The sequence below is a fragment of the Neoarius graeffei genome, chromosome 11 (assembly GCF_027579695.1).
Source record: "Neoarius graeffei isolate fNeoGra1 chromosome 11, fNeoGra1.pri, whole genome shotgun sequence".
Taxonomy (NCBI): domain Eukaryota; kingdom Metazoa; phylum Chordata; class Actinopteri; order Siluriformes; family Ariidae; genus Neoarius; species Neoarius graeffei.
Genome location: NC_083579.1, coordinates 31,288,768 through 31,307,828, shown reverse-complemented (window position 1 = coordinate 31,307,828; position 19,061 = coordinate 31,288,768). Strand labels below are relative to the sequence as shown.

Sequence of the window (19,061 nt, the reverse complement as noted above, 5' to 3'; positions counted from 1 at the left end):
TCGTTACACTCGAACATTAGCGAGAGACAGACAGCGATGAAATTTCTGGTGACTGGAGAATTTAATCAACCCATCCACACAAACTTGAGATGGCAGGATACAAGTCTTTCTTTTGATACTAAAGATTTCAACGTTGGTGTTAGTATCAACCGAGAACAGACGATTATATTTTTATTGAAGAAGTGCCAAGTTTTAAAAAGCTTTTGAGGCGCAGCTGTTGAATTTCATCACTCAAGTGTTTAAAATGTGCAATAAATGTAAAATGCGCTCAAAACTATAACTGTTGCACTCGACAGATCAGGGTCATGTGATGTGATGTGACTGCTATCTTCTGTCCTGCGATAGGACTGAAATGAAAATGTCTTGCTAAAATGTTTCCGGAGATTTGGTGCTTTCTCAAAGGTTTTGCAGACGCTCCTGTTTTTACGAATCTCTAGAAGCGTAGGGTGAAGCAGAACCACAACTTCTGGAAGTCGTCCAATTACGTAGAACTTAATTTGCAAATCCGTTTGGCTTTGGAATTCGTAAAAGTTATTCAAAAGCAAATTCTGTCTACTCTGAGAAGATTTGAGTCTTTATTATTCAGAGAGCAGACAGTGAATTGATGGGGTAAAGTAATCGTTGTAAAAATGTGCTGGCCGGATTTCGGTTCTGAACGACTCTTCAGGTTTAATGGCCGAACCACAGCGAGATTGCAGCTGAACAGCAAAAGAGCAGGTTGCGGATTAACTAATGACTTCATTACAGATTAACTTCTTTCAGAGCATCTGTGAAAGATTACACAGGGAGGCATGAAGAACAATTGGCTGAGTGGATGTGTGGGCAGGAGGAGGAGGCGGCTCAAAGAAAACTAATCAAGTGGAGGTCAGTGAGGTAGATAGCCTCATGGGAGAACACACTTCTTCCTTGTCCTCAAGTCTTCCTGGCATGATGACATCCTGTTTAACACCATCTTAAAGTAGAAGAAAATGTTTGTCTTAATGTTTTTTTTTTTTTTTTTTGGAACATTGTCACTGCATCAGGTTTTATTTATTTTAATTTAAAGCTCGACTGCCTTTCAGATTTTTTTCAAGTGTAGGTCATAAAGAATTTTCCCCGACACCCAGTTATTTTTTAGTGGACCGAAAGCTACTGAATTTGAATCAGACTTCCAAAACTTTAGTTTTTTTTAAATAGAACAATTAATGAATTTAGATCCATGTGGCCCTAAATTCTCCGCTATTTTTTTTCCTGCTTCACCATGACCCAATTCAAGATCCTACGTCATGCATCACATGGTGGGCTTTCCCTGTTTGCGCAAGGCATTGTGGGATACAAATTTGAAACAGGAGAGAAAAATGGAGGACGTGCGTGAATGAAACGTGAAAGACTGACTACAATAATGGAAAGCAAGAAGAAAAGATGTTATGTTCTATACGAAGGAAAGGAAACGCAGGACCAAACTAATAAATATCGGCGCTCAGCGAGCACCTCGGTGCGATCAGCTGTTCGTTTAGTGACCGAATGATAGAACGGTCAGTGCATGGTCAAGGTAAACCTGTAGATGGCAGTAATGCGACACTGTGGATGCCAGCTGCCGTAAAACCCAAAAGAAGAAAGAATGTAAACCTGTGCATGCGCACACGGACTTCCTCTGTCTGCTTGACTGCATGAAGCGAGCGATTTTTCATGCATGATGTTTGCTCGGGAATCTCCTAAATTTAAATAACTTCTCAGCCACAATGGCCTGGGGTGGGTGTTTTTTTTTTTTTTAAAAAGATGTTACAGAAATGAACATCACACTGACTAAATTTCACTGGTTTTATGAAATCGAAAGGCCATCTAGCTTTAAAAGCTAGTGTAACAACGTTTTACATTTGGTTAATGATGAACTGGAGACAGGCGTGACACTTCAAGGTACACTTGATTACTTGGACTTTTCAGTGACTGCTACGCTGAAGACACAAACACGTGTAGGGGGAACATGGCGCTCTTGTTATTGGCCATCTGAAAGAAGCACGTTATTAGACATGGGTAACTCGTCACAGGTTATCTGCTGGTTCAGCCTGACTCCTTGCTGTTCACAGCTGACACTTGACCACGTTCTCACTGCCACAGCGAGCCATAGTCAGGGGCTATGGCAGGGTTAGTCAGGGTTAACAGGCCCTGGGTAACTGATTTGGAGGGTTGGGGGTTCACACCAGCACTGTTAAGTTGCCACTGTTGTGCCCTTGGGCAAGACCCAACCTATCCACATCAGTCCCACGTAAGTGTGAGGATTGGAAAAATCTAGGAAGAAGCGAACCATGGTCAAACTGGCAACCGTAGGCCAGGTAACACTGGTGGAAAGGGCTGAAGCATGTCTGGATTGGAGTTTCGTATTTGCTTTTTTAAATTATCTTTATTTGAGCAGTTTAGTCAGTGAGTCAAGAAAAAAAAAAAACTGTCTTACAAGCAAGAAAGCATCATGATTCCAGACTCGTGGCATTTTGGGAAGCAAGAACTAGCCAGAGGATAAGACGTGGCATCATTTTTGTCCAACCCCAGCAACTCAAGTTATTTATGTAAATGTCCCCCCAAAAAAACCCCCACAAGTTTGCTTTGGCTAACATTTTTACGTATGCAAAGAAATGGCACCAAGGTCACATTCTTTAAATTTCGAGTTTAAAAAGTGCAGTAGCAATCCAATGAACCAACATGGCCATTTCAACAAAATAACTGCTAACATTTGAAGTAGCTTTTTTTTTTTTTTTTTAAACACAAGCTTAAACTCACTATTGTTAGCTTCACTTTTTGAATTAATCCAATTCTTAAGCAGTCCCATATAATTAAGTTATAGTCGTGCGTGAGCTGATGAGGCGTGTAGTGCCAAGCTGACTGTAAGTCATGTACGGCGAGATTGAGTGAGTGGAATTAGTTTTATTCTATCCACATTCACTGGATTTTGAGAAACGGAGCGGCTTTTATTTTTTGCAAATTCGATAAATAAAAACTTCATACAAAGTATCCAACAAAATCATTTCCACTTAGAATGTCAACAGGCCAGTGAGATGACAGTATCAATTTGTGAAAAATGCTGTAATAATTCTTGTAAAATAGTTCTTATTCTGTATTTTGCTGCTTTTTTTGGGGGGGGGGGGGTTATTTGCGAGTGGAGGTTTTATTGTCTTCAGTTGGTTCAGCAACTCGTGCTACTATTTATTTTTTATTGGTTTTCTCTACTCACAGTATATGAGCTGATTGGCTACTCTACTACTAGGCTATCAGAGCATGCGATTGCTCATATCCAGTGAAATGTGGATAGTCGCATCAAATTAACCAGGAAATAATACATCAGCACTCATCTGTCTAAAATGTTTAAAGCATATACAGTGGTGCTTGAAAGTTTGTGAACCCTTTAGAATTTTCTATATTTCTGCATAAATATGACCTAAAACATCAACAGATTTTCACACAAGTCCTAAAAGTAAATAAAGAGAACCCAGTTAAACAAATGAGACAAAAATATTATACTTGGTCATTTATTTATTGAGGAAAATGATCCAATATTACATATCTGTGAGTGGCAAAAGTATGTGAACCTCTAGGATTAGCAGTTAATTTGAAGGTGAAATTAGAGTCAGGTGTTTTCAATCAATGGGATGACAATCAGGTGTGAGTGGGCACCCTGTTTTATTTAAAGAACAGGGATCTATCAGTCAGATGTTCACAACACATGGTTGTGGAAGTGTATCATGGCACGAACAAAGGAGATTTCTGAGGACCTCAGAAAAAGCATTGTTGATGCTCATCAGGCTGGAAAAGGTGAAAAAACCATCTCTAAAGAGTTTGGACTCCACCAATCCACAGTCAGACAGATTGTGTACAAATGGAGGAAATTCAAGACCATTGTTACCCTCCCCAGGAGTGGTCGACCAACAAAGATCACTCCAAGAGCAAGGCATCTAATAGTCGCCGAGTTCATAAAGGACCACAGGGTAACTTCTAAGCAACTGAAGGCCTCTCTCACATTGGCTAATGTTCATGAGTCCACCATCAGGAGAACACTGAACAACAATGGTGTGCATGGCAGGGTTGCAAGGAGAAAGCCACTGCTCTCCAAAAATAACATTGCTGCTCGTCTGCAGTTTGCTAAAGATCACGTGAACAATCCAGAAGGCTATTGGAAAAATGTTTTGTGGATGGATGAGACGAAAATAGAATATTTGGTTTAAATGAGAAGTGTTATGTTTGGAGAAAGGAAAACACTGCATTCCAGCATAAGAACCTTATCCCATCTGTGAAACATGGTGGTGGTAGTATCACGGTTTGGACTTGTTTTGCTGCATCTGGTCCAGGACGGCTTGCCATCATTGATGGAACAATGAATTCTGAGTTATACCAGCGAATTCTCAAGGAAAATGTCAGGACATCTGTCCATGAACTGAATCTCAAGAGAAGGTGGTTCATGCAGCAAGACAACAACCCTAAGCACACAAATCGTTCTACCAAAGAATGGTTAAAGAAGAATAAAGTTAATGTTTTGGAATGGCCAAGTCAAAGCCCTGATCTTAATCCATTCGAAATGTTGTGGAAGGACCTGAAGCAAGCAGTTCATGTGAGGAAACCCACCAAGATCCCAGAGTTGAAGCTGTTCTGTATGGAGGAATGGGCTAAAATTGCTCCAAGCTGGTGTGCAGGACTGATCAACAGTTACCGCAAACATTTAGTTGCAGTTATTGCTGCACAAGGGGCTCACACCAGATACTGAAAGCAAAGGTTCACATACTTTTGCCACTCACAGATATGCAATATTGGATCATTTTCTTCAATAAATAAATGACCAAGTACAATATTTTTTGTCTCATTTGTTTAACTGGGTTCTCTTTATCTACTTTTAGGACTCGTGTGAAAATCTGATGATGTTTTCGGTCATATTTATGCAGAAATATAGAAAATTCTAAAGGGTTCACAAACTTTCAAGCACCACTGTATGTAGAACCATGGGCTGACTTTCGTTTATAAATGCCTTGAGACCTCAAGAATGGCACAGGAATAGTTTTAAGCGTTAACAATAAATCTAATTATAGTAACTTTTATGATTAAAGTGATTTTCATATAGGTAGCGGTCTGAGTGAACGACCTTGACGTCCGTAACGTTATAGCAGGAAGTCTATCGGTCTCATCGCCATTTCCGCTATACTAAAACACAGCGCTGACTGCAACTCCAATCCTCCATTTTGAGCTAATTTATCGCCATGCCACGTAGATGTATTGCTGGCGGGTGCAGCAACATGACAGAAGGTGGATTTACGTTGTATTCATGGGCCAAGAATGTTCAAACTGCAAAGATTTGGATGCATTTTGCGAGAAGTTCACGGGCACATCGGGCGCCTACAAAGTGGTCTCTCCTCTGGTCTGCACATTTTACTGAAGACTCGTACGAGACCTCTGATCTGTTGAGGAGCCTTGGCTATAAGCCCATATTGAAAGAGAGTGCAGTACCAACAATTAAAGGAAAGCATTTATTTTTATTTATTTATTTTTTTTTTAAGGAAAGTGAGATTAGTTGCACCAGTTTTCCTGGAGTGTGAGCCGAGGGTTGGTGGTAAAACCCGGGACGGGACATATCGCTCGGGCAGTGACCTCCCCACGGGTGTTGCTAAAACCGGTAACGTTCCATTCCGTCCTGGGTTTTAGTTAATTGCCTGAGCCGAGCAGTAATGGCGGAGTACTCCGTATGGAGAATGAGTGGAGCAGCCGTCTGATTTCTCTACTGGATGTTGCTGCCATCTCGCCCTTACGTGGAAGAAGCAAATGAACAGAGCACTGAATGAACAACTGAAAGTCAGGTTGTTTCAAAACAATCGGCCACAAGGTCGGCCTTCAAGAAGCGAGAGCACAGATGGGTAAGCTCCAACCATCATTTGGATGATAAAAAAACCGTTGACCTGCGTTTAGATTAATACATGTAACTTGTGTTTAAGTTACCAGTATAAGATTATTTAATTTGCTTCAGAATGTAATTGCAGTTCATCTGATTGATTAATTAGCCTTTTACGCTTTATCAGTGAAAATGCATGCATGTACATGTTGTATGTTGCATAAGTTAACACCTATCCTGTTTTAATGAGTCAACCCACAATCGATGAAGTCAAATCAGTCTTAGTTGAGCAAGTCGGTAATGGTGTTTCTTTCTTTCACCATAAATGTTTATTTATATGACCTTGGTCTATAGCTGTCAAAGGCCTTGGCACTAAAACCGGTTACCGCAGTGATGTCACGCGCTCAGGGCTGGCTGGCTCGGCGGGGCAGCTCGAACGCCAAATTTGCGGTCGATTTAACTCTCATATATATATATATATATATATATATATAAGTTCAAGTGTACTTTATTGTCAAAAATCTATGTAACAGGGTTAGCACAGAAGTTTGAAATTGCGTTTGACCAGTCTCCAATGTGCAAGTTTAACTAAGCATACATATACTATTGATAAAAATCTATAAAAATATATATATAAAATTCCCATTTATGCAGCATACATGTCAAGTATAGGGAGATACTATCCACTCAGAAATTTATTTAAAAATGAAGGTTCTGTATATCTCCTTGAACTATTTAAACCTTTTTTTCCCCCTTTTATTCTGAACTTTTCTGCACGAATAAGGAGTAATACTAAATGCTAAGTTTTCAGTCAGATTTTCTTGCTAAGATGTGAAAGGTCATGCAGACATGAATATAAACCCTATGTATTATTCCTGAATCAGCGCTCCTCTGTGGCCTGTGTATGCTCTTTGGAGGAGTCACCGTTGGCTTCACTCAGCAGATCATGTCCCACTCGCTGTTTAACACTTTCAAAGCAGGCTAAGATTCTCCAAGTCAATTTGCCATCAGCTGTAAATGTGCTTTCACGTCTCCGTGTGCATCGTTAACCCCGCTGTTACGCGGGTGTCAGGTTCGGTTCAGGCGCCAGCATCAAAGCTGCATGGAGCTCTTGTTATTTTTGGTCACTCGGCCGTCGTTTGAGTTCATCGTTAAAGTAAACGTGCTCGGGGCTGATACCTGTCTGCTAACGGACGAGGTTTGGGATTGAGATGACAGCTGCTGAAGAACGCTGAGGAATTCTTGGGCTTGTTTCACAGATGCACTTCGAAAAGGGCTCAGTGAAGAACAGAGTTGCACGCTGTATTTTTGTTTTGTTTTTTATATAAACTTTGGATATTTTAATCAGGGCTGAGCAATATGACGAGAAGCCGTTGTCATACTTGTGAATTACATCACGTTACACTTTCAAGATATTATGGGCAACTTTTATTGTTTTTAAAGAATAGCTAGTTTGATATTTTGTCATTTTACAAAATACATAAAGAGAATTCAGTGTGTTTTACGTAGTCTGTATTTTTGAGATTTGACTTGTTTTAATTTTTGTATTTGGGGCTTTATTTAAAAAAAAAAAAAAAACTTTTAAAGTTAAATCTTTACACCTAACAAGTTCCGAGAGGAAAAACATTATCAAATACACAACATAAGACTTATTTTAATGTGATGTGGTTATGGTTACATAGAGCTCTCTTTTTAAGTTTCCAAACTCCATTGTAGTCGACATCCAAGAAATCTCCACTTTTAGCTGCTAACTTTGCTGCCTGCCTCATTGTTTCTGTCCTGGTATTGGGAATCGATATATCTGAAGGTCATTGTAGAGCCTAATTGTGTGTGTGTGTGTGTGTGTGTGTCGGGGACTTGACAAACATCAGCCATCCATCTCTGTCTGAATATGTTGACCCAGATTGGGTAGTGAACTCAGTAACATGTGGTTTAGGTGTTTGAGTGTTTGCTTCCTATTGTTCAACTTTCAGCAGGGGAATGCAAGAGATAAACGCCTTACTATTTGCGCTCTAATCTAATTTTCTGTGAAACCCAAACACTAATATATGGAGTAGCGTTCCAAATTCTAAAGCCGTAAGCGATGACGATTGGCCCGTGGTGTAACTAGGTCAAGCTTGGATTTAGAATCGTATCCGGTGTCCCATCCAGGCTCGTTAATCTTCCGCATGATGAGCTGTGAATGAGCTGTACGGCTGTGAAATGCTTCAGTGCAGAGATGATGGGCCACTCTCTCCTTGGCAAGATGTGGTTCAAAATTAGATGGCTGAAGCTTTAGGGAAGCCTGGAAGCTGCTGCAAAGTTTCATCTTGCCCTGATCTCGAGACCCTGAACTTCACATGGATGTTTGTACTTATCTCGCCCCTTTAGATGAAAAGGAAGTGCAGAGGAACTGGGTTTTTTCAGGGGTTGGGAACCAGGGGGAAGTGGCCCCCCACATCTGGAAGCTCTTTCGGTCTGTCTTGGCCCTTCCCTCACGTCTTCAAATCCTGCAGCCCCATGTCTGGAAGGAGTTATTGGGGGGTGTGCACTGTGAAACTAGCTGTTGAAAGGGTACCCCAGAAAGATTTACTTTGGAGAGCCTTTCTCCATCCCAGCAACCCCACCCAACCCCCACCTCCTGGAGGATCTGCTCACCCGTTCAAGGGCTGGAAGTCCAGGCAGTTTAAGCTCCTCGCAAAACCTTATAGCTTTCAGATGCTCTTTTTTTTTGTTTAACACCATTTGGGTAGCGACTTTCTGTGGTGCGAATGTTGCCATTAATTAAGGGCTCCCCTAGGAACTGGACACGGAAAAAGAATAGCTGCTGGTTTGTGTGCATCTCCCATCTCGATCAGAGCAGATGTCCGGTATTCATGAAGTTCTGCCTTGACTGACCTCTGCACAGTCGCTAGAATGATACAGTTCAGGGTTTTCTCGGCCAGCAAACCTGGTTCGGTCCTGGGATCCCACTTGGCGTCTACTTCATATAAATACCACGCAAGAAGTCCAGGGGGATTTATTTCCAGAGTGGTTTTTTTTTTTTTTTTTTTTTGAAGCTACATCCAACTCCAGTTGGATGGAGAGAGCTTATCCAAGACAGAAATGCTATAAACAAACAACCTTTTGAAATATCAACAGTTTGTTCCAAGCAGATGAATTTGAGTGCTCGTTTGGAAGGCCTGCTTTGTGATTTATTGTGAAGGAATTCATGAGACCATGAGAAGGTCTGTTTTGTGATGCATCCTGAAATTTTTGAGAGATGTTTCACCACTGCACGAAGCATTCCTTCTTGTTTGATCTTTCCATTTATGTCAAGGACGAGCACGCTTTCTTTTTGAAGAAACTTGGTCTGAGGATGTACCAGCCATTTTTATGGTAGCCGCAATGAACTGGATAGGGGTTACACTGCTAATGAGAAGGATGATGAGACTTGATGACGATTATGTAGGAGACCATGTGTGTTGATGTAGGGTCAAAAAATTCCACCTGGTTGTTCAGTAGTAAAAGCCAGTTATCAGTTGTGCAGTGGTTCAGATCTGAAAGGAGATGCACAGAACCTTTTTATTTTTAAATACATTTGAGTGGATAGTATCTCCATCCTTGACTCTTGTATGCTGCATAAATGGGAATAAAAATATATATATTTGAGAGTTAAATCGACTGCAAAGTTGACATTCGGGCTGCCTCGCTGAGCCAGCCAGCCCTGAGTGCGTGACGTCACAGCGGTAACCGGTTTTAATGCCGAGGCCTTTGACAGCTATAGACCAAAGTCCTATAAATAAATTTACGGCGAAAGTAAGAAATACCGTTACCGACTTGCTCAACTAAGACTGATTTAACTTCATTGATTGTGAGTTGACTCTCATTAAAACAGGATAGGTGCTATAACTTATGCAACATAGATGTACCTGCATGCATTTTCACTGATAAAACGTAAAAGGCGAATTAAATAATCAGATGAACTGAGACAATCACATTCTGAAGCAAATTAAATAATCTTATACCGTTAACTTGAACACAAGTTACATGTATTAATCTAAATGCAGGTAAACAAGTGTTTTGTATCCAAATGGGTCGGAGCTTACCTGTCTGTGTTCTCGCTTCTTGAAGGCCGACCTTATGGCTGATTGTTTCGAAACAGTCTGACTCAGTTTGTTCAGTTCTCTGTTCATTCGCTTCTTCCACATAAGGGCGAGATAGCAGCAATATCCAGTGAAGAAATCAGACAGCTTCTCATCTCATTATCTCTAGCCGCTTTATCCTGTTCTACAGGGTCGCAGGCAAGCTGGAGCCTATCCCAGCTGACTATGGGCGAAAGGCGGGGTACACCCTGGACAAGTCGCCAGGTCATCACAGGGCTGACACATAGACACAGACAACCATTCACACTCACATTCACACCTACGGTCAATTTAGAGTCACCAGTTAACCTAACCTGCATGTCTTTGGACTGTGGGGGAAACTGGAGGAAACCCACGTGGACACAGGGAGAACATGCAAACTCCGCACAGAAAGGTGCTCGTCGGCCACTGGGCTCGAACCTGGACCTTCTTGCTGTGAGGCGACAGTGCTAACCATTACACCACTGCGCTGCCAGCTGCTCCACTCATTCTCGTTTTCTCGATACGGAGTACTCCGCCATTACTGCTCGGCTCAGGCAATGACTAAAACCCAGGACGGAACGTCCCTGGTTTTAGCAACAACCACAGGGAGGTCACTGCCCAAGCAATAATGTCCTGTTCCATCCCGGGCTTTACCAAAAACCCTCGGCTCACGCTCCAGGAGAACTGGAGCAACTGAACTTGCTTTCCTTTTCTTGTTTTCTTTTCCTTTGTTGCTACTGCACCCTCTTTCAATACGGGCTTATAGCCAAACGCTCCTCAACAGATCAGAGGTTTCATACAAGTCTTCAGTAAAATGTGCAGAGCAGAGGAGAGACACCCAATGTGTCCGTGAACTTCTCACAAAACATGTCCAAATCTTTGCAGTTTGAACATTCTTGGGCCATGAATGTAACGTAACTCCACCTTCTGTTGTGTTGCTGCACCCGCCAGCAACACATCTACGTGGCATGGCGATAAATAGCTCAAAATGGAGGATTGGAGTTGTAGTCAGCTGTGTTTTAGTATAGCGGAAATGGTGATTAGACCGATGGACTTCCTGCTGTGACGTTATGGACATCAAGGTCATTCACTCAGACCGCTACCTATATGAATCACTTTAATCGTAAAAATGACTTAGATTTATTGTTAACGCTTAACTATTCCTGTGCCATTCTTGAGGTCTCAAGGCATTTAAAAACAAAGTGAGGCCATGGTTCTGCGTATGCTTTAAGCTGGTAGAAATGTGGATTGGTTCCCAAAGCAAGTGTTTTGTCAAGTTGTTGAGGTTTCGTTTAATTAGCATAAAGCAAGTGACCCTGGTCATGACTCGAAGAGATAAAGCTATGTCTGTCAGTATTTTGCTTATATGGACTACGAGTTCAGTGAGGCAAGTCTTCTTTTGCAATTACTCATCAGATACAACCCACCCAACATGCACTCGCAAGTCTGCTGGGCTTGTTTCATTCCTTACCCACATTACTGCTTTCAGCAAGGGGGGGGAGGAAGTGCCCCCATTCTGTCAGTACAAAATACCTCTGGGTCACCACTTGGGAAGATTTCAACTCCAACTCATTCAGAGACTGAAGGACCTCTTGCTATAGCAGATCTATTGATTGCTCATCTTTCATCCAACCTCTTTCTTTCACGATCCAAAGTGCATCATAATGAAACACCTGGCACGGAAGAGACGCGACGGTGAGACTTTAGCATCGAAGAGGAAATTCCTTCGTGCCATTCCTTGGCATGCATGGAAAGTTTGACCTGCTTTCCAGTAACGCAAGCCCTTCTGAATAGATCACGCCAGTGGTCTCTCGCAAATTCTTTCGCAATGCATCACAAGCCAGGCACACTTCTGTCCAAACAAGAGCACTCAAATCTATGTTCCGGGCAAGTTGTTGACTTTTTCGAAATGATTGTTTACAGCGTTTCTGCCTCTGTCCAATCTCCGTTAGATGAAAAGCTCCTCGCGGGTTTTGTTTTTCGCCAGCTGAATTTAGCATTTCTGGCAAGGACACACGGGCTTACACAGAGCTCAAGTGCGATAAAACCTCATGCTGCAAACATGAGTAAAAACCAGCGTCCGTGGTTCGATGACATCACAGGGGAAACTTTAAGAAGTCCTGTAAAATCAGCAGGTATAAACTATTCCCACTTTAATGGTTCAGGACCGGCTGCATGCTTCGTTCTCATTGCAGCACGATGTTTTTATAGCTCAGATGGTCAGGTTTCCTATTAACTCCAATAATGGGTCCTGTGGATTGGTAATTTTTTTTTTTTTTAAATTGTCTGATCGCATGAAAGGATCGTGGAAAAAGTAGATTAACGCCAAGCCCCAAACACCCCCTTTTTAGTGTTTGAAATGTTTGTGGTTTTTTCTTTTACATAAATTCCAGGCAGGGATCGCATCCAGCAGCTGGCAGAAAACACAAACTACTTCCGCAGGAGGCTGAGGGAGATGGGCTTCATCATTTACGGCAACAACGATTCACCTGTCGTTCCCCTGATGCTCTACATGCCCGCCAAAATCGGGTAAGTCTGCACCATCAGCTTCCATCAGGTAAGACGGCAGTGCTAAAATTCATTCCAGGAAATTTAACAAGAGCAGACTTTCTGCATAAAATAAGTTTTTAGTATAAATATGGAGGTGATTTTATAGGAAATCGTGCGCGCTGATTGGACGAGAAATTCTGACTATTTCTTGATAATCCCCTCAAGCGACTCGGCAAAATGGCAGCCAATAGCTTCGTGACTGTAAGTGAGGAATTGCAAATTATGAAAGAACACTGTTCCTAAAAGCACTAAAGATGCTCCGAAGTTTGGTCTAAAACTATTCAAAGGTAAGGTGGAATTGTGATTATTTTATCAGTCTCAAAACAAGGTATTTTATGTGAGTCGGCGTAGATAAGTGATAGAAGTCTGCGCTGCGCTGTTATTACATTTGCATACCGCTTTTGAAATTGGAAATAATTGTTTTTAAAAAAAAAAATAAATAAATAAAAATCACCTGTGTATTTGACTACTATTTGCTGAAGGTGAAGTGACTATCAGTGAATAATACAGGGCTGTGAAAATTCCGCGAATTTGGCCGCCAAAAATATAATTTTAGTAAATCATCTAATTTTGCAATAACAAATTGGGGGGGGGTAGGGGTTGTTGTCTACTGACCGCTAGTAGTCTCCTACAGCGAGTGTCACCGAGCCGGCGAGTCTGGGAAAGAGCCTACCGCAAATTGTTCTTTCTGTAACGACATTGTAATTTTTTTGGTATTTTTTTTTTTTTTTTTTCTTCTTTTGCGACAATGACAGACCAGTTTACGGCATTTGTATCATGCTTACAAACCATGGCGCAAATCTTGTGTTCTTTTCGTTTTACCATTGTGCTCTTTAAACACGCTTTCGATATCGACGGTTTTGAAAAGGAGAATTTCGCGGTATGTCCGCGTCACGGAGGGACATCGTTCAGAGGGAGGACGGTGAGACCCACGATGTCAAAAACATTGACAAGGAAAACGGCATCAAAAATCCATGGAATTGGCGATGGCTGGAGTTTAAAGCCGGTAGTGAATATCTCCATGAGCACACACGGAAGATAAAAGAACCGGGGAAAGCTTACTGCATCTTGTGCCATCAGGATGTGAAGTACGGTTCTGGTGGAAGAACACATTTGGTTGACCATGTTAAAGGAAAAAAACATGCGGGATTGGTGAAATTGAAGCTGTTGAACTATAGATTACCAGTTAGACCATCTTGTTCACATTTATTATTTATGTAGTTTTAACTTGTTATTGTTCATAATGTTCATTGTTATCATGAATATGTAATGAAAGACCAAAAGAGCAAGGAAAAGCTGTATAGAAAGTCAGAAAGAAAAGGGTAGGCTTTCTAAGCTGAAGAAACTGCTAACAAAGAAAAGGAAATAAATATAAATATTGACTTGTAAATAGTTGTACAGTGAGAGTAAAAAGTATTTGATCCCTTGCTGATTTTGTTGGTTTGCCCACTAATAAAGACATGATCATTCTATACTTTTAATGGTAGATGTATTCTAACATGGAGAGACAGAATATCAAAACGAAAATCCAGAAAATAACTTGAAAGAATATATTTTAATTGATTTGTATTTCATTGAGGGGAAATAAGTATTTGATCCCTCTAGCCAAAAGCACTTAATACTTGGTGGCAAAGCCTTTGTTTGCAAGCACAGCGGACAGACGTTTGTTGTAGTTAACCACAAGGTTAGCACACATCAGGGGGAATTTTGGCTCACTCTTCTTTGCAGATCCTCTCTAAATCATTAAGGTTGGTGGGCTGTCGCTTGGCAACTCCGACCTTCAGCTCCCTCCATAGATTTTCGATTGGATTGAGGTCCGGAGACTGGCTGGGCCACTCCATGACCTTAATGTGGTTCTTCTTGAGCCACTCCTTTGTTGCCTTTGCTGTATGCTTCGGGTCGTTGTCATGTTGGAAGACCCAACCACGGCCCATTTTCAACTTCCTGGCAGAGGGGAGGAGGTTGTCCCTCAGGACTGCATGGTACATGGCTCCATCCATCTTCCCACTGATGCGGTGAAGTAGCCCTGTGCCCTTGGCAGAGAAACACCCCCAAAACATAATGCTTCCACCTCCATGCTTGACGGTGGGCACAGTGTTCCTGGGGTCATAGGCAGCATTTTTCTTCCTCCACACATGACGAGTAGAGTTTAGGCCAAATAGTTCAATTTTGGTCTTGTCTAACCACAGAACCTTCTCCCAATCAGTTTGTACATCTTTGAGGTGATCATTGGCATACTTTAGGCGGGCCTCCACATGTGCCTTCTTAAGCAGGGGTACCTTTCGAGCACTGCAGGATTTTAATCCATTGCGGCGCAAAGTGTTGCCAATTGTTTTCCTGTTGACTGTGGTCCCAGCTGCCTTGAGGTCATTCATTCACTAACTCCCACTGTGTGGTTGCAGGCCAATTTCTCACAGTTCTCATGATCATTGCCACCCCACGAGGTGAAATCTTCTGTGGAGCACCAGACCGAGGTCTATTGATGGTCATGTTATACTTCTTAAATTTTCTCACAATTGCACCAATGGTTGTTACTTTAATACCCAGCATCTTGCTAATGTTTTTGTAGCCCATTCCAGATTTGTGCAGGTCAACAATCCTGTCTCTGAGGTCCTGAGAGAGTTCTTTGGTCTTACCCATGTTGGAGAGTTTGGAATCTGTCTGATTCTGTGAACAGGTGTCTTTCATACAGGTGATTAGTTAGAACAGGCGTCTTCAATTCAGGTAACAAGTTGATTGGGAGTGTCTAACTGGTCTGTGAAAGCCAGAACTCCTAATGCATACTAGAGGATCAAATACTTATTTCCCTCAATGAAATACAAATCAATTAATATATATTTAAAGTTATTTTCTGGATTTTCTTTTTGATATTCTGTCTCTCCATGTTAGAATACATTTACCATTAAAAGTATGGAATGATCATGTCTTTATTAGTGGGCAAACCAACAAAATCAGCAAGGGATCAAATACTTTTTACTCTCACTGTATATAGTTTTTGACTAGAATCTGTCTAACATGAACAAGAGAGACATTTTGGTATTGAATCAGTTCAAGAACATTAGCGACTATTATTTAATAGTCTAGAATTTCCCTCCTGGAAAAGACATTATGGTACCCGATGAATTGATACAAATCGACACAAGAATATAAGTGAATTTGCAATATGAGGTATGTTATTGATATATTTTCATTCAAGTGAACCCTTATCAGTTAAAAGGTAAATCAGTTCAAATTGTATTATTTCAACATAATAATAACAGTTCAAATTAAATGGCATGGTTGAAAATATTTGCTTTCAGGAGATGCTTCAAATCTATCAATATACACAAAATCTGTTCAGCTTCTGCGGCCCCCAGGCCCCCGGCTCCTGGGGAGCTGCGCCCCCCCCAGACCCCCTGCTAAAATTGTTTCCTCGGATTTTGTCATTTCTATTTCACAGTCCTGATAATAAGAGATGAAGTCGGTTATTATTCACTGAGCTTGAAGATAATTGTTTATTATAATCATAAATACGATCAGTTATATAATATCGCGTCATATTCGGCCCACGCATCCTTGCTAGCAAAAAATTCTCACTTTAAGAAGAGGCTGCCTAGGTAGGGAGCAAGTCCTATTTGGATGGCGGTCTTCTAAGAATGCTTTCACACTCAGAGCCTCCAAACCCACCAGTGCAGGTTTTGTATCTAATCCTATGGAAAGCTGCTGACTGTTTATTTAGTCACACGAGTTTCCAAAAGTTTCAGAAGAGCACTGAGTGACATTAAAGTGCATATCACGGGTAAATTCAGGAGCAAGATCAGTGTAATTCTCCTATTTTATATTAAACTTTGGTCAAATATCTGTCCCATTTAGTGCAATTTTTTTTACCTTGCGCAATACCAGAAAAATTCAGTTGAAATCAAGCCATTTGAGGCGAATTGGTCCGTCTCTGAAAAAACTTGCCATTTGGATTTCCTGGGAAACGTTGATTTTCGTGACGTCGCGTGCGGGACACCTCCTTCTGAATCCTACGTCAGTGCTGGTTTGTTTGAGAAAACGGCCTGGTGGTTTTCTGCAAATTTCTTCAACGTTATCGCGTAATTATTAAAATGGTGAACAGATGTATCGTAGGAGGGTGTAGCAACACCTATCTTGATGGGATTAGTACTCATCGTTTCCCAAAAGACCGGACAATGAGAGAGAAATGGGAGCGCTTGGTGTACACAGGCTGTGCACTGAAACCGTGCAAAGCTCGCGCAGTCTGCTGGCGCTTCTGCAGGTGACGTCACGAATCTGGCTCCAGACTCCCTTGGGATTTTTCCAGACGTGTTTTATTTTTCTGCTGTAGACAGATGGCCTTGTGCAAAATTACTTTTCTGGATGAGTGTGTAAAGGGACATACTTTCATATTTAAAAAAAAAAAAAAAACGATGAAATTGGTCCAGAATATGCCCTTTCAGATTTAGCCAATCAGGAAGCAAATTAGGGGTCAAGCAACAAAACAAGCCAAACATCGAGGATAGTGTTAGTGAGTGAATGAGTATTTCCTTACCAGTGTTCCAAGAGCAGCACTTTAAGTGTGTTTTGCAGCTTATACTGTGTTTTTTTTTTTTTTTTTTTTTCCTCTTGATTTTCCTCAATGAGAGAGCGTCCATCAGATCTGTATCAGTTTACGTACTGTTACTGATGATGAATCAGATCTCCAGCGCTTGCTTTTAATTAGTTAGCTGAGAGGTGTGAAATCAAAATGCATGTGAAAGAAATTAAAGATTTCTGTGTGTGTTCGTTCAGGGCGTTTGGTCGGGAGATGCTGAAAAGGAACATCGGTGTGGTTGTCGTGGGCTTCCCTGCCACGCCCATCATCGAGTCCAGAGCTCGCTTCTGCTTGTCTGCAGCTCACACCAAAGAAATGCTGGACATGGTAATAAACACAGCATATACATGCACACACACGGGCACGCATTACCTTCATCCCATCAGCCTCTGCATGGTTCTTCACACCACAGCTCTGTTGAATTCTTGACTCTGATTAGTCAAATTGTTGGTTGATTTTCTTTCACAGGAATTCCAGCTACAGATCAAACCGGGTCTGTGATGTCACCCATGATGTGAAACTTTTTTTTTTTCCTTAAATGTAGGATTTCGGTGTCTTGGTGTCAAGACCTTGAAATTACGTCTCATCCCAGAGATTTGATTTTTTTTTCTTTTTTCCGGAGGGAAGCAATCCCTTCATCCCCAGTGTGTGCTTTACTGTCTCTACCTCGATACGCCTTTCTTTGTTTGAACACTATCACTGATAAAGGAATGCGAGGCTGTGTCTTCAAAGTGTCCCGTGCCGTAAATTAATCGACGGCGTCGGCTCTCTCGGCTCTCAGCTGACGGGTTTACATAAGAAGGGCCTGCCGTAGGGGGCTGCTCTGGCAGGAGATCAAAGAGCATCTTAATCTGCCTCCCCAAGGACCCTTGATTTTAAGCACACTGAAAAATCGCCCCTCCACCCCTCCTCCTCCTCAGCACTGAGAAAACAGGCCAGACTTTGATGTGACCGCTTATCGTGTCCGTGAGTGTCTCGTCGTGAGCGAGGTGGGGTTTTTCAGCTGTGGCATCATCAGGAGGCAGAAGGAGATCAGCATGTGACGGAGCTCTCAGCCTTTCATGTGGGTTTGCCAATGATCCTCTCGGCATTATTTAGGATTTTATGCCGCATTTCTACTCTTGAACATGTGACTGGTGAGATTTTCTGCGGCTTTTTCCTCACCTGTGAGCTTCCTCCCCTTCACACACCTCCATGTGTCACCGTCACTTGACCTTGGACAGCTTTAGGGTTAGAAAAGATCTCGAGTTTCAGAGCAGACAATATTCCTGTGCATAATAATAATAACAACCTGGACTATTTTTCGCATTGCTGCCACACCCATGAGAGAAAATTCTGTTTATAAAAATAAATTGTATACTACGGCTACGTTCACACTGCAGGCTGAAGTGACTCAAATCCGATCTTTTCGCCCATATGTGACCTGTATCCGATCTTTTATTGACAATATGAACGACACAGATCCGATTTTTTCAAATCCGACCCAGGCCGTTTGGATATGTGGTGCTAATTCCGATTCCTATCCGCTCTTTTCATATGCGACTTCAGTCTGAACCGCCAGGTCGCATTCATCCGACTTACACGTCATCAACAAGCCACAAACGTCACTATTCTGCGCTGAAGTAGGCGGCGGGTCTCTCAAAAAAAGTTACAACAACATGGCGCATAATCACGGGCGCAGATAGAGGGGGGGACGAGTCATATTTAAATTCACCTCGTTCGGTCCCCCCTACTTATAGGGAGGAAAAAACGTCTATGCTGTCTTTCTTTGCATAAGGCAAACCTCACGGAAAAATCAAAAGACTAATTACCATTCGGTTTATTGAGGTGCACAGCAGTGTATACATATAGTTGCAACAACTCACATAAAACAAAACAAAGACTGATATTCGGTTGGTTGAGCTGCGCAGACTGCACAGGTTGCGAGCTCGAGCTTGGTTGCTATGGTTACTAACAACAAGTTTGACAGGCATATCGGGGTTGGGGTTGGTTTGCTGGCAGCTTTGTCCCC

The 19,061-nt window shown here is 41.8% G+C and overlaps 1 protein-coding gene across 1 annotated transcript in view; it reads left to right on the top strand.

Moving 5' to 3' along the window:
* Positions 1–19,061, top strand: part of sptlc2a (serine palmitoyltransferase, long chain base subunit 2a) — a 67,663-nt gene that overhangs the window by 45,148 nt on the left and 3,454 nt on the right. Inside the window, exons 10-11 of the mRNA XM_060933716.1 lie at positions 12,321–12,456; positions 17,248–17,377. Coding sequence (XP_060789699.1) covers positions 12,321–12,456; positions 17,248–17,377 — 266 coding nt within the window. The remainder of the gene's footprint in view (positions 1–12,320; positions 12,457–17,247; positions 17,378–19,061) is intronic.